The sequence below is a fragment of the Saccopteryx leptura genome, chromosome 2 (assembly GCF_036850995.1).
Source record: "Saccopteryx leptura isolate mSacLep1 chromosome 2, mSacLep1_pri_phased_curated, whole genome shotgun sequence".
Classification (NCBI taxonomy): Eukaryota; Metazoa; Chordata; class Mammalia; order Chiroptera; family Emballonuridae; genus Saccopteryx; species Saccopteryx leptura.
In genome coordinates, this window is record NC_089504.1 from 234,643,225 (window position 1) to 234,658,673 (window position 15,449).

Below are 15,449 nucleotides of genomic sequence, written 5' to 3' on the forward strand. Positions count from 1 at the left end.
TTACAAGTGTGGTCACTGTTGCCAATGGCCTCAAAACCCCAACAATCTAGATGAGACTGGAGGATGAAGAGCAGGTGCCCGGGAGACCTGGTTTGTGACCTTGTGAGTCTGGCCTTGGAGCTGACTCAGGCTGCTTCAGGGCAGAGGCTTCTCATCCGCACGCGGCGGGCATGCTGCCTCCCTCTGTCACCTTGAGCATCCCTAGCTGAGGCGTATAAATTACTTTAGCAACTGCCTAGCTAGCAATGCCCTCTCTCAGAGAGTGAGGAACACCACGGTCCCCAGCGAGGGGTGCTCTTCCCGTCTGCTGTGACAGCCCAGCCAGCGCTCGCATGGGCAAACGCCCAGCAGCCAGGCTCCTCCTTGGTTCCTGGCCACCAGAGCCCCCTGTCCCTCCTCTAAGACAAAGGGAAAAAATACAAAATGTAGCTATTGAGGAACCTGCTTCTCCCCTACAGTTAGCCACGGGCGATGGAAAGGAGGCCCTGGCCCCTCTGGCCACCACTGCCCCCGACCAAATGTGCTTGTCCAGCTCTTCCTCACCCATCCTCCCCCGCCCTGCTCTGTGACTGCCTAGAGCCACCACTGGGGCAGGAAGGGAACCAACATCACTGCTTTATGTGCTGGGTGCCATCTCTACAGCGCAGCAAACAGGCTCCCAGAGGCTCTGAGACTGGCCAGAGGTCGCTTGGGAACACGCACCTGGCACTGAGTCCTGAATCCTCAGCCTTCCTTAAGCCAAAGTTCTTGTTCTTTGCCGGGGTGACACTGGCAATTCCTTAACATTCCATGCATCTGTTCTCGGCCCCCACCCCTGCCCCACATCTGTTATTTTAGAACACTGTGCTTTGTTCACTGGATCACTTTCAGGGTCCCACCTGTCGCTATGACACAACCCAAAAACCAAGAGCCTCCAACTCATCCCCGGGCCCCTCTCATGGCTTCTGCCCAAGTCACGTCTTCTTCCCAACAGACAACGTTACCATTTTACTCTGGTTTTCAGCAAGATCCTTTATTTAGCTCCTGTTCCAAACCACGTCACATGAGTACAGGCAGCCAGGGACCTGTGTGGGTTGCTGGCTTTGTAAACGTAGAGCAGTCAGTATGTATAGAAATCATGCACCTCAGTGATTCTTGGACAAATACTTAATGAGTAAAAAGACCTCAGGTGTTTTGAAATGTCTGCCCTTTCCTACATTCTAATCGCTGGAAAATATCTTGCAGAAATTTTACTCAACTGTAGATGTGTTTTCTTTGCACACTGGCTAGTTGCTGCCTAGTGCATTTCAGATCGTGTTTACTTCCGACGGCTGCTCCTCACAGGAGCAACTGGCTTCCATTCAGATGGAACCATGGACCTGCTCATGTGACAAGTTGTATATTCCATACTGTGCCCCAGCTTTATTGAGCTGACACTGCCATGATACATTATTCAGAAATGGCATCTGTAGCACGGCCGGAGGCTGTCCTGTCACACATCAGCTAACAGGAGGCTGCTTCTAGACTTAGTGCCTCAAACTGGCCACATCCTTCACGGGGGACCAAAAAGCCAGCTCTGGGAGTGTGGGTCCTTTGGGTCATAGGTCTTCCCAGTGTCCTTGCTCACACATTCGCATAGGCTGCCATCACTTAGCCCGTACCTTGTGCAATAACAGGGACATGGGGCTGACCCTTCCACTATGTCTGAGTCCAGTATTTGAACATTTATGTACAGACAAATAAATGGAAAACCATAGGCAACACAACTCCAAACAAAACAAACACTTTGGTCACATCTATGATTCCAGTTTCATCAGAGAAAGGCTTTCTAGAATGTCACTGGATGAGTGAGGTCTTAGCCCGCCACCTGGTGGTCTCAAAGTTCATCAAAACAGCTCGAATGGGAAGCTGTCCAGGCCCGGGTTGGCAGTAGGGCTTCTGTAGGCAGTGAGGTAAGTGAATTACACTTTCTGTGGCTGATCCGTGGGAGCTGCACCTGGGCTCCCGAGATGCCGCCTTGGCTCCGAAGGAAAGCAGTGTTACAGGGATGCGTCCGGTCTCAGCAGCTGACGCTCTCTGCCACAGAGACCTGACAGGGTCTGGGGTGGGGTGAGTGGACGGCGACATCTCCCCAGGCCGTGACCCTGTGGCACTGCCCCGACCATGTCCACCCTGCCAATGAAGCCGGCCAAGTGCGGGGACTGCACTCTCCCCTTCCTGGGGGGGCCCAGGGGTCCCCTAGGTGACAGTGGCGGCAGCAGAGGCCAAGTTCTCCAGCTCTGGTTTGCAGGGTTTTGTTTGTTTCTTTTATGGTGACCACGAGAAATTTTACATTGTTACATTCAGACAAATAACCTAACCATTTGATTACTCTATTTCAGAGGACTGAAAAAAAACAAGTAGCAACGTGACACAGACAACAGGGGCACCGAGCCTCTGGTCACAGAGCAAAGTAATGCGCCATTAGGCAGAAAGAAGTCGCGGAAGCAAATGAATGGAGGGGAAAAAAATCTAAGGAAATACAGTCTAAAAATTTCCCACTAACAATAACGAAAGGAAAGCGGGACCCAACATGGTATGAATATCCCAAATAAGAGCTTTCTGTTGAGGCAGGTTTCTGAGCGTGGAACCGTGACCCAGTGGGCACGGGATGGCACCACCGCCTGTCCAGGCTGACCTGAGGCCTCTCTCGCCGACCCCAGCACAGGACACGTTCTCATCGGCCCGGGGCAAAGATGAAATCCAGGGCCTGCCGTTCAGCCGCAGCCACATTTGGATGCCACAGATCCACCATGAAAACCACCCGTGGGCCATCCTCCGCTGAACCTGGGGTGGGGGGGGGGCAAGAGAGGAGAGGTTCAAACAGCCCGGAGCCAGGCCCCACGCAGAGCCGGAGCCCGCACGGTTAGCTTTCAATCACAGACCGGAAGAGATTCTCCTCTCTGATCAGGAAAGTGATCATGGCTTCCTGCGGTTCTGAGCAGAGCGCATAAAAGGAAACCAGAAAAGGGGCGGGGGCGCGTATGCGGAAGGAGCACAGGACACTTAGGGCAGTGAAGCTATTCCACAGAACTCTGTCGTGGTGGATCCATGTCATCATACATTGTCCAAACCCACGGCATGTACAACACAGAGTGAACCCTAATGTAAACTATAGGCTCTAGTTAATAACAATGTGTCGATGTCAGCCGGTCAATTATAACAAATGTTCCACACTAATGCAAGATCTTTTTTTTTTCCTGAAGCTGGAAACGGGGAGAGACAGTCAGACAGACTCCCACATGCGCCCGGCCGGGATCCACCCGGCACGCCCACCAGGGGGCGATGCTCTGCCCCTCCGGGGCATCGCTCTGCCGCGACCAGAGCCACTCTAGTGCCTGGGGCAGAGGCCAAGGAGCCATCCCCAGTGCCCGGGCCATCTTTGCTCCAATGGAGCCTTGGCTGCGGGAGGGGAAGAGAGAGACAGAGAGGAAGGGGGGGGGGTGAAGCAAATGGGCGCTTCTCCTATGTGCCCTGGCCGGGAATCGAACCCGGGTCCCCCGCACGCCAGGCCGACGCTCTACCGCTGAGCCAACCGGCCAGGGCCTAATGCAAGATCTTAATAAAAGGGGAAATTGTATTTACTTTTCCCTTTTAAAAGGGGAAGGTGGTGTATACTCTCTGCTCAATTTAAAAAATGTTTTTTATTTATTGATTTTTTTTTTTTGAGAGAGAAAGAGAGAGACACCAATTTGTTGTTCCACTGATCCATGCATTCATTGGTTGATTCTCATATGTGCCCTGACCAGGGATCAAACCTGCAATCTTGATGTATCAGGATGACGCTCTAGCCAACTAATCTACCCAGCCAGGGCTCTACTCAATTTTTCTGGAAATCTAAAACTGCTCTAAAAGTAAAGTTAATTTTAAGGAGGCGGCAATAGGGAAGACGCCACTCACCTTCATGGAATGCTGTGTGCAGGAAGGAGTCGTCGAAGAGGAGGCAGCGGCCTTCTGCCCAGCACTGGGGCTCGCCCCCCACCACCAGCTCACAGCCACTGGGAGTTTTCAGACCTTGGGGGAAAGGTAGAGAAGAGAATGGAGGAAGGCAGTATCGGGTGTGGCAGAACTCCGGGGTGGCTGCCTTGGGGGCGAAGGGGGGCCCTCAAGTGCCAATCTTTACCCTCAGCCCTGCGGCCCTGTATGGGGTAGGGGCAGTTCGATAGGGGAAGTACAAGCTAAGCACCTCACCATAGTCCTCGGAAAAACTCCTCCATTGGCTTAATCTGTTCTGGGTCCCGGACTACTCTGATCAAAGCCAGGACCAAGGCTTTAAGACTCCTGGAGCCCAAGCCTGGGAGCCCGGAAACGGAGGGAGCCAGGCTTGGAACCCTGCCTCTCAATAACCGTTTTTCCTCCAGTCTCGTCTCTAGGGCTGTTTCAGGGGAGAGTAAAGACGCAAAGGCCCACACAGTGCCCTCCTCTTTGGGTTCCAACCCTTAAATCCACTTTGAGGCCTGAGGATGGCATGTCCTTAATCTAAATTTCTGCAGCTCCACTCTGGGAAACTGGAGGACACCCCTAAGAAAATGCCTGAGCTTGAAGAGGACACAGAATGACACCTTTGTAAGGAGCCACATGCTTAAAACGCTAGTGGTGAGTCCCACGCTGGGGCGCCTAACGCTGGAGGGGTCTGGTTGAAGCGCTCCCGTCTCCAGTCCAACAGTCTAAGGAAACGTGGGCCCGTCACTAGTGGGCGCAGCAGAGGTGGGGTCGGCCTGGCAGCTCTGCAGAGGGGCTGACCCAGGAGGCAGCGGGGCCCTGGAGGAAGGCTGGGACTGTGGTGTTCTCATCTGTCTTCAGTGACTCACTGCGACAACCATGACTGTGGGCCAGCCGGCATTCTCCCTGTGACCTGCTGTCTCCTGTGACAAACATGAGACAGCTTTTTCTCTAACGGACGGGTATTTTAATGCATTCCTGGAGCCAGAAATGAATGACTCCAGGCAGCACTAACGAGGAAGAATTCTAACAGAGGCCACATGGAGCAGTGGGAAGGACAGAGGACTAGAATCAGACGACTGGCTCTGACTCTCATCGGCTGTGTGACTCTGGGCCAGTGCTCAACCTCTCTGAGCCATAGACCTCCTTGATGTGAAGAGGGGGCATTAGCACACTTACTAGCCAGTGCTGTGTGACCCCTGCCCTTGCTTCTAATTACTGAAGACTTACTGTGAGCAGCTCTGTGTTAATTAAACCCTTCACCAACATCACTTCAACCTACTTCCCATACGGAGCCGCCGAGATAAGCAACTGAGAGACAGACCTGCCGAAAGTCACTATTTAGTCCCCGCAGGGGCTGAGATTTGAATCCAAATCAATCTGGCTCCAAAGAATAGGCTCTAATAACAGTGACCAGCAGGATACAAGCGCTAGTTATTCCATCAGAGGCAGGGGTTGTAAAGTGATCATTGATTTTCCTGCAGTTAGTAGAAGTTTAACTGTCACTAGTACGTTTCACTGGATCAGCTGAGACTTCCATTCTGCTCTGAAACCAGATCTGTTTACAACTGCTGGGGGTTAGGGCTGCGAAGGGGTTCAGCCGCCACTCACTGACTCGGAGGAAGAGAGCCCTGTGCCCTCTGCTCACATGTGCCCTCACTAGCTGGTTCAGGGGGAGAAGGCGTTTAGGAACAAGTGGTTCTCTGCAGGGACAGGCTACCCCAGGGTGTCAGAAAAAGAGCTCCCCTTGCTCTGAGATGCTACATGATTGCATGCACCACGGTAACAATAGAAAAACACCTGGCTTGCTGGCCTGCCAGCCCCCTGCCTCCCCCTACTTTCTGCTCCAGCCTTCCCATGGCCCACCACTTCTGCCTCTTGTCCAAAAACCGGTTTAACTGGCAGAAGTAATCAGTATGTCCCCAAATGGAGAATTCGGCTGGCTCCTGGGAATAGAGACACGGGCTCGTCAGTCCCATATGCCCAGGTCCCGCTCTGGCTTAGGGTTTGCTGCTTTGTCCCCAGCACCACCGAAGGAGGCAGGAGAAGGGTGGGGAAAAGGCTGTGTCCACCGGCGACCCCACTTCAGGAGGCTAGCAGCTGGCACTCGGCGGGCAAGGCAAACACGAGCTGATCTGCTGGTACCATGTAGCCAGGTGGACCAGATATCCGACAGCATACGCAGGAAAGGAAAACAAGAGTCAAATTGTGCTTATTTAGTGAGAACTTGCTGACTACACTCCACCATTTTCATCTACCCTGTCCCATGGGCCGGCTGTTTAGATAGATGGGCATCCTGTTTCCCCTCTGACATCTGCCTGGTCACGGTCAGAGGTTGCTCCCTGGAGGTCGGCGGCAGTGCGGTTGGGACCTCCCAGCCCCATACACAATGCCGGCTGGGGGCTGGGCTGGAGCCGTCCGCGGTTCTGCACAGAACGGAGCCTGAGAAACGCCACCACTGCTAGACACAGCTCGGAACAGGGCTCAGCAAATGTGAACCACACGAACAAATTGGACACATCAAGAGAAGTGGCTGGGTTGCAGCTGTCTGGAGGGACAGGTCCACCAGTGACAACTCAGACAAAAGGCAGAAAAAGAGGACAAGGGTTAGCATTTCGAGAGCACCGCTGTGGAACCACTGGTATTTCCTCCACCTTCTGCCAAGTAACTGGCAGAGCTGGGACCAGCAGGTATGTGTCAGACTGGCCCTGCTTCTAACCTCATTCTCTGGACTGCCTCTGTCAACACTCAAGGTCATGTGACTCAAACACACCTTTCCTTCCTTCCTGGTGGACACGAATGCGGGCATGACAGTGGAAAGAAGGAAAGAGTGAGCAGAGCTAGCGCGGAGCTCGCCTTGGCCATGAGGACCAGCCACACTCCAAGGGGATGTCTTCCAAGGCTTCCTGCTGTCCGGAGAGCATGACGTGGCCCACTTTTTCTGGTGGCCAGTGCTAGCTGGGCCGAGAAGGGAATGACAGGTCATAAAGAGGGCCTGCGTGGGTGTGACTTAAACACACAAGAGTAAACTGCACAATCACAAAAAGCAGGAACACACAGGAGGCAAACCTTTGGTTTTCTTGCCACGGGCCCTTCCAACTCAGCACTCCTGCCTGGAACTCTACCACACCTATCCCCACATGCCCTTCCCTGTATCAGTCTGGAGTTTTTAGAAAACATAAAAGAAAACCTTTAAAAAACAAAACAAAAAAAACAGCGTTTTTCCCATAGCCCGACGGGGGGCCCTCCGTGGTACGCTCCCACCAGGCCTCTCCAACCTCAGCCTCCGCCACAGCTCCTCAGCAAGCCCAGACGCAGCCCCTGTGGTCCCCACGGGGACGCCTCCTCCCCAACTCCACCCTGGCAGTCCCAGTGACCCTTCAAGGTCAGACCCCGCCCCTAAGCAGCACCCCTCAGCCCTCTTGTCCGTCTTGGGTGCCTCACAGCGGTATGACTGGTCACGACCCACCCCCTGGATGACGGGTTCACCTCCCAGGTCCATCAGGACCCTTCACCTGCCACGTACTTTACACACAGCACTTCTACTCCAGCCCTCAGGTAGGCATCATCACCTCCGCCTGGGAGAGGAAAAGGGCGGCTCCAAGGGTTTTAGGGCCCTGCCCAGTGTCACTCAGCAAATGGGCTAACAGATCTGAGTCCAGGTGTGTTTGCTTCCCAAGTCTGTCCACTTACCACTGTTCTTGAGGGCAGAGACCATGTCTACAGATTCTTTATCACGCTGTCCAACAGGTGTTTGAGCCTCAAAGCTATTAGCAACTATTTATTGAATACCGTCACGTGCTAGGCACCATGTGAAGTAGTCATACAAGACAGAACTCTATTTAATAAGGATACTGTGAGATAAGTACTACCTCCTCATTTTACAGATGAGGAAACTGAGGCACAGACTCAGTTATTTGCCCAGAGCGACACCACTGAGTATGAAGCCTGGCCACCCTTCCGGCACCCCAACCCTGTCCTGCCTTTCCTCTTGAAACACTCCGTGCCCACTGCTAGGATCTGGTTCCTTCTGTTCTTTAAAGCAGAGAAGCCCTCCACTGAAGCCACACTCAACTCAGAGTGCCCAGAGAGAGAACAGGAGAAGCAGGCGGCGCTGGGTTAGGCCGGGGCGGAGGGCCGGCTCCCAGGCAGGCTCCCCAGCAGCCCCAAGGCTCCTCCGAGGGACTAATGTGACCCGGCTCCGTCTGCATCACTTCCTCACGTGTTTGTCCTCCCCCCGCCCTGATGCTGAGGCAGCCCGCGAGCTCCCTGGAGCTGGGCCTCACCAAGGCTCGGTATGCTCCTCTAGTCTGGGATGCTAACCTAGGGTGCCATCACCCTGGCAACCAAGCCATTGTCGTGACTCGCCCGGAACGAATGGCATTCTGGGGAACTGATGAGCCCCCGTTTATTGAGAGCGCCCTGTCTGTCATGCTCTGTGTGAGCGAAGGCTTTCCATTACACACTCTCTCACCAGGGCCTCAAAGGAACTCTGTAAAAGGTGATCTTTATACCTCCACTTCCTCCAGGAGGAGATTCAGGGTCAGAGAGGAGAAGTAACCTGCCCAAAGTAACACAGCCAGCTCGTGGTGGGGCTACCAGCTCGTGGTGGGGCCAGGGTGCAAACACGGGCAATCTGACTCTAATCATGTTCTCAAAACCACTGCTCCGGACTTCCCCCAGACTCGAGTTAACATTCCCACCAAGCACCGCTTCTTCCCTGCAAAATCTGAGGCGCGTGGTATCTCTCACAGCCTCCCAATGCCACTGCGAACCTCGGTCATCACTGTCAGTCTTCAGCTCTAGAGTGCCACTGTCCAACACAGTAGCCACTAGCCATATGTGGCTGTTTACTTTAATTTAGACTAAGTTAAAAATGGAGCCCTTCTGTTGCACCAGTCACATCTCAAGCACGCAGCAGTCACAGGGGGCTAGTGGCCACCGTATTAGTGCGCATAGTGACCGCCCATAACACCGCAGGAAGCTCCTTTGGACAGGGCTGTCACAAACAAGGTTCATACTCTCTTTGGACTCAAAACCCGCTGTTAAAACTGTTTACAGGTGATTTATCAATTTGTGACAGAAGTACAGTGAAGAATGTGAAAAAAAGCACAATTCTGGCTACTGAGCTTTCATGATATCTGGATTCCCATAAGTCAGGCCAACTCTACTTAGAAGGGTGCATGCCGGGAGACCCCAGCCCTGTGACATACCTAAATGGCATCGGATGCGGATGTTGGTGGGTCCATAGTGCTCCGTGATCACTGTCCCAGGGCTCAGCACGGAGATGCACGCGTTCCCAAAAACATTGTTCCCAATACAGGTCCGAAGGCTTCCGAGTAAGCGGTACGTCCGTGGGCACTTCCTGCAGTTCCTGGGAACACAAACCCCCTGATTGACCAAGTAAAAGGTGACCCACTCCCCGCTGGGGGTGCTGTTCATCTTCCAGCCCTGCGGGAGGCTGCAGTTTGAGAAGGCTTTGTAGAGGGTCTCAAACTCGCACAGGATGGTCTGGAAGTTCCGCTCCAGCAGCTCCACGTCGTGCTTCTGGGCATCACGGGAGAAATAGGGCATGGTGGGGAGGTCGGGCAGGAAGAAGACCTCCGGCTTCTGGATGGAGGGCCGGTTGCTGAGGTAGCGGCCCTGCTCGCGGATGCCCTTGTGGATGCGGCCCATGCCGGACCAGGAGTAGCGCTTGGCGTACTCCTGCAGGTTGTGGTAGAGCTTCTGGTTGAGGCCCTCGTTGTGGGTGCAGCGCACGCACTCGGGGGACTGGCAGTACACGTACCCGTTCTGCAGCCCGTTGGCATCTGCGCCCTGCATGAGGGAGTTGACGGAGACGTAGGGCCGGGGCTGCTCCCGGCCCACGTGATAACAGTACCACACGAACAGGACCAGCAGGCAGGCCACGGTGACGACGGCAGTGGTGTCGCAGTCCCGCACGGACTGGATGCCCGTGGCGATGCAGTCCCGCAGGCCGTCCAGCGACCAGCTCCAGGCCATCAGCCACTCGAGCGACATCTTGGGGGAGCTACTGTTGAGGGTATGTGAAGCTAGGTCAGTCAGTCAGTCCTCTGGGGTCCCCAGGCCACCCACACCATGGAGGTCAGCGCGGGGCAGCTGGGCCAGGCGCAGGCATGGCCGCCCCTGCTCCGTGGATCCTGCAGGTCAGCATTGACCATTAGCGAGGCTGCCTGTGCCCACCCCTCCACTCCAGGCAACAGTCACTGTGGGGAGCATGGAAGGGGCTGCTTTACGTCACATTGGCAAGTAGTGTTGGTCACTGTGAAATGATATTTTTAGGCAGTCCAAACCTAGATGAAAAAAATAAGCCAGCATGAATTTTTACAGCCAAGAAAGTCTTCAACTGAAATGTGAAAACCCATATCATTTTGTAAGGGCCTTTTTGGTAGGGAACACACTTCCCAGTCCTGTCTATTCCCTCCGCCCTGTTTCCCAAAGATCAGCAGCGTTTCATCTGCAGCAAGTACTGTTTTATCATTACAGTACTCCCATCCCTTCTGTGTCATCCATTTCATGTCCTGAGGAAACTGAGGCTCAGAGAGGCCCCATAACTCCAAGTTCACGCAGCCACAGCGGGGACACGAACTTTATCTGACTTCAAAGTCCTATCTATCCATTCTGCTATACTTTTTCCTAATATATCTTTCACAAATGCTTATTTTCCTTCAATCTCTGTACCTTTAAATAGTCGTGGGTTTAAAAGGGTTTTAAAAGTGGCAAAGGGACTTTAAAACTTCATGTTCTCCATTTTACTTTCTGTTTTCCTAGCATTCTGTTATTCTTTTTTTTTTTTTTTTTTTTTTTTTTTTTTTTTTTTTCATTTTTCTGAAGCTGGAAACAGGGAGAGACAGTCAGACAGACTCCCGCATGCGCCAGACCGGGATCCACCCGGCACGCCCACCATGGGGCGACGCTCTGCCCACCAGGGGGCGATGCTCTGCCCATCCTGGGCGTCGCCATGTTGCGACCAGAGCCACTCTAGCGCCTGAGGCAGCGGCCACAGAGCCATCCCCAGCGCCCGGGCCATGTTTGCTCCAATGGAGCCTTGGCTGCGGGAGGGGAAGAGAGAGACAGAGAGGAAAGCGCGGCGGAGGGGTGGAGAAGCAAATGGGCGCTTCTCCTGTGTGCCCTGGCCGGGAATCGAACCCGGGTCCTCCGCACGCTAGGCCGACGCTCTACCGCTGAGCCAACCGGCCAGGGCCATTCTGTTATTCTTATTTGATCTCTCTTGCCCCTCCGACATGGGCTGGGCTAAAATCAAACTGGAAAAGGAAGTGGGCTCTCTGTGGTCACAGCCACGGCAGACACTGGGCATTTTCTGTCTACCCACTTGGGATACTACTTACTGGCCTCTCCCATGAGGTTATGAAAGTGACATGATGAGACAGAATGGAAATAAAAAGCCCTTTCAGATCTCTGTCTTCAAAACAGACAAAGGTGCTTTACCGCATATTTTACTGATGGGTAGAGCCCTTGTCCAGCACCCTGATTATCCTAATAACTGAAACACAAGACCAGAGCCCAGCTGTCACGTTGTCCGTGTCTGTAAAACCCTGCCGTGTTTCCCTGCTGAAACCCTCTGTCCGTCCTGCTTTTTCTCATCCAATGAGAACATCCAGGTCTGTGTTCCACTTCCAGTCTAATATATTCCCTCAACTCAAGGAGCAAAGAATTCTGACAACACGTTTTGTTCTCTGCCCGCTCTCTTCCACTTCAGCAATGTGAGGAGGCAACTGAAAAAGTGGGAAAGTGGTGTGCCCTCTCCTAAGATAGGACTAAATTCGGCCTGAAAAATTCTTGCCATGTAGCAGAGAGATTAAGAACCCGAACTGGAGATGGACTAGACTGAGTATGAATGACAACCCTGGACAGGTCACTTACCCTCTCTAAGTCTCAATTCCCTCATCTATTAGATGGGGTAATGCTCATCTCCCCGAATGAAGATGAATGACAGATGTCGAGAGTTTACGATCATGTCATGGTAAGTACTCAACGCATGCTGGTGGCTGTCATGACCTGTGGGAGCCTGCCTCAATGAGCCAGCAAACCAAAGCTGGGACATCAGGGAAAAGTATCTACCAACTGAAAATTTCAACAGCTAGAGGTGGATTCTGTTCACTCTTGTTGCCACACATCTCAAGTGATTTTTTTCTTTCCTTTTTTTTTTGGTCCCCGGACTTACAAAGCTCAAAATGAAAGGGAAACTTTCGGTGGTTATTAAACTAACTGCCTCTGCATCTTCCCAGCTTAGGCTGAATAAAGCATGTGTTTAGTAAGTCCAAAACACACATACTGAATATCCATGCATGTTTTTTCTGTTTCTAGGAAAAATACAAGCATGAGGAGGTTAGACACTAAATTTTTTTCTCACATGGTCTCAATTTCTTCGCAGACATGGGAGAAGAGGGAGAGGCTGGGCCCCACCAGATGGAAGCAGACCCCTCTGCGCACCTGGTTCTCTCTCAGTCCTACCATAACTGGCAGCTGTTTCCTCTTCAGAAGGGAAAGAAAATTTGAAGGAAACGTGTTTTGTTTGCAAGCCATCTATCTCCCAAACCCAACCCCAGGATTCCTGAATTTCAGTGTGAAACTGTCACCTGCATAATAACAAGCACTTTTACTAAAGCTGAACTCCGAACTGGAACTTTTACAATTCCTCTCTCAGGAAGAGAGGTTTCCTTAAATGTTCTAAGAGTGAGATGGTGATAATTTGACAAACACCTGTTAAGTGTTAGCTCCCATCAGCCCTGCTAACCACTAGAGTTGAAGTCAATCAAAATGAAGACAGGCAGGACAAGGTCGAAGATGCAAGAATCGCTCCACTGCACTCCCTCCCCGGGGAAGTATTATTCTGTATAGTGACAGCCATCGGGGCTCCCTAGACTGACCTATAAACGAAAGGCAACAAAAGACCCTGTCCCTGAGCAAGTTCGGACCCTGTTCACAAGATCATAAACAGTACTGAGAGATGAAGTTAGGGCTTTTCAAGCCTATCAGTTACTTTTAGCCAAAATATGCAGGCGGGCCCTTGAGCCCAGAGGTGGATTAAGAGGCTCACAGCTGAAATATCACACTAAAAGTAACCCTTACTTTTTCAGAGTGATTGGCAGTTTATTAAGTACTGGTTCAAACGTTTGAGCCATTTTACCCAGTGACAAACCCCAACCTGACCTCAGTAGTGGGGAGGGCATGGATACCCCCACCCCAACCCCAGCTCCTGTCTCAGTGACCACAATAACTTCCAGTTTCCTTCACACATCTGTTCATCTTCATCTGTTTAATCTATGTCCTCATTAGGGATGGGGACATCTCATTGCTGTTCATGTGCAACTCCAGACCTCAAAGACAGTCGGCTTGGGGGAATAAAGTCCAAAATCATGGCCAAATGGTGAGGAAGTCCAATGAAATATAATTTTTGATAAAATGAACACCTATCCCAGGCACAGACTTATAGCTCTAACCTGGTTCATCCAGTTCACAATACCAAGGGGCTGCCCAGTGCTAAAGAGCTTCTGGACATTCTCAGGGTGAGGCCAGGTCACCCCAAAAGACCACCAGGGAGCCAGCAGTGTGCTGGGCAAGGTGTGTAATACATGCCACCCTCTCCACGCCGGAGCCAGGAGCTGCTCCAGGGCCAGCCCTCCGCCGTGGGGACCTGGAGACCTTTCTTCCTCACTTTCTTGGCCAGCTTTTCCAACATTCACTCACTCTAAAGAATGGGGGGAGGGCAGAGGATGGATTAACACAGATGGTGACCACCAGGAGGTCAGGGGAGGAGGGGGATGGGAGAGAAAGGTGACTATTGACAGAAAAAGTAGGCGATCAGCTAAAGAGTAGGGAACAAGGCTTACGGTGATAACTCCAAGGATAGGGGAGGAGGGTTACCACAGAGAAGTGGGTGATGCTTAGGGGGAGGGGGGGCAAGAAAGGAAAGAGCAAGGAGGGGGGTCACCGGGAAGAAGGGTGATGGGGGGCATTAACACCAGGTAGGGGACGGCGATGGGGCAAGGGGGTCGGCTCCGGCCGCGAACACAGGCGAGGCGGCGGCGCTCAGCACGTAGCAAGCCGGAGCGGCTGGGCCCCTGGCCGGGCCGGGGTGCGGGGCGCAGGCGGGCGCCGGCGTCTCAGAGCATCCTCAGCGGCCGCGCCGCCGGGCGTGGGGACCACGGGCCTGCAGCCGCCCGGCCCCCGCCTCCTCCCCCGGTTGCGGGGTCGACCCGGCCGCGCCGCCCTCCCGCCCCGCGGCCCCCTGAGACGCCGCTTACCTGTGCCCCGGCGCGCGGGCGCCCGAGGAGACCTCCGGGGCCGGGGCGACTCCGCCGCTCGAGGGCGCGGACGCCCCTTGCCCGCGCCGCGGAGCCACCGCCCGGCAGCCGCCCGGCCAACGCCGCGGGAGCCCGTGCGGGAGCCAGGCTGGTGCCCCACCGGTGCCGACGCCGCGCTGCGCTCCGCGGGACCGCGAGGACCACAACTCCCACAATGCCGCGCGCGGCCGGGCCGGCGGGAGCGGGGCGGGGCGGGGCGGGGCGGGGCCAGCGCGGGGGTGGCCACCGGGACCCCGGCCCCCAACGCGGGTCTTCGCTTGGGGGGTGCGGGGGGGGACCCGAGGTCCGACTCGCGCCGCCTACTCAAGCGGCTCTTCCCAGAGCGGCCGTGACCCTGTGCAGCGGGACTCACCTCCCGCCCAGTCCGAGTTCAGTAATTCATTAAGTCAGGCGTGCCTTCATTCATTCATTCCTTGTTTATCCTTCTGTCCCTTTCTCCTGCTCTCCGAGACTCCCCTCCCTCTTCCATGTCCTCCTTTCATTCTCTTTCACTTTCTCTCTTCTTTCCTCTCCCACTTCCTCCCGCGCTGACATCCCTCTTCCTTTATCGATTTCTTCAACAACTTATGAGGCCTCTTGGGCACTTGGAATGAAACCGCAAATCAAACAGGGTCCCAAGTCTCACGAAAAACTCATTCAGTCAATACAAACAGTGGTTGAGCAGCCTCTCTGTGCCTGGTCCTGTGCTCTGTGGTGAGCGGCTCAGACGAGGCCCTGGCGGGCAGACAGCCAGAGCCCAGGCAGGAGTAGAGGATGCCCAAGTAATCACAGGTATAAATCTACAGTCACCTGCTGGCCAGAGCGGTAGGAAGAGAAAGCGCAGGACAGGAGGAGAGTGTGTAACGTGGGGACTTCATGAGGGTGTGGAGGCTCCAGGGAGACCTCTCTGAAGAAGTGATGTTTCAGCTAAGGCCTATGGGAGAAAAATTATCAGTGGCCATGGGACTCATTAAGGGCTCCTGCGGAACTATGCATGGGCAGATTCTGGGAGCACGGAGTGGGACAGCCGCAGCACAACCCATCTGTTCCTGTCCCACCCTCCACTTGTTGCTTTCCCAGAATTCACCTCTTCCCTGTCCCAGGGACACACCTGGTCCCTGGTCTAAGAATCCCCTCTACCAAGCCTGGGGATCCTCCTCA

At 53.9% G+C, this 15,449-nt stretch overlaps 1 protein-coding gene across 1 annotated transcript; it reads right to left on the reverse strand.

Moving 5' to 3' along the window:
- Positions 1–1,001: 1,001 nt before the first annotated feature.
- ASPHD2 (aspartate beta-hydroxylase domain containing 2) lies at positions 1,002–14,432 on the reverse strand. Its single transcript, XM_066370606.1, has 4 exons — positions 14,250–14,432; positions 9,174–10,274; positions 3,919–4,032; positions 1,002–2,805 (listed from the first exon to the last, which is right to left on the reverse strand). Exons 2-4 carry the CDS (start codon positions 9,979–9,981, stop codon positions 2,696–2,698), a joined length of 1,032 nt encoding a protein of 343 aa, XP_066226703.1. The 5' UTR covers positions 9,982–10,274; positions 14,250–14,432; the 3' UTR covers positions 1,002–2,695.
- Positions 14,433–15,449: the final 1,017 nt, after the last annotated feature.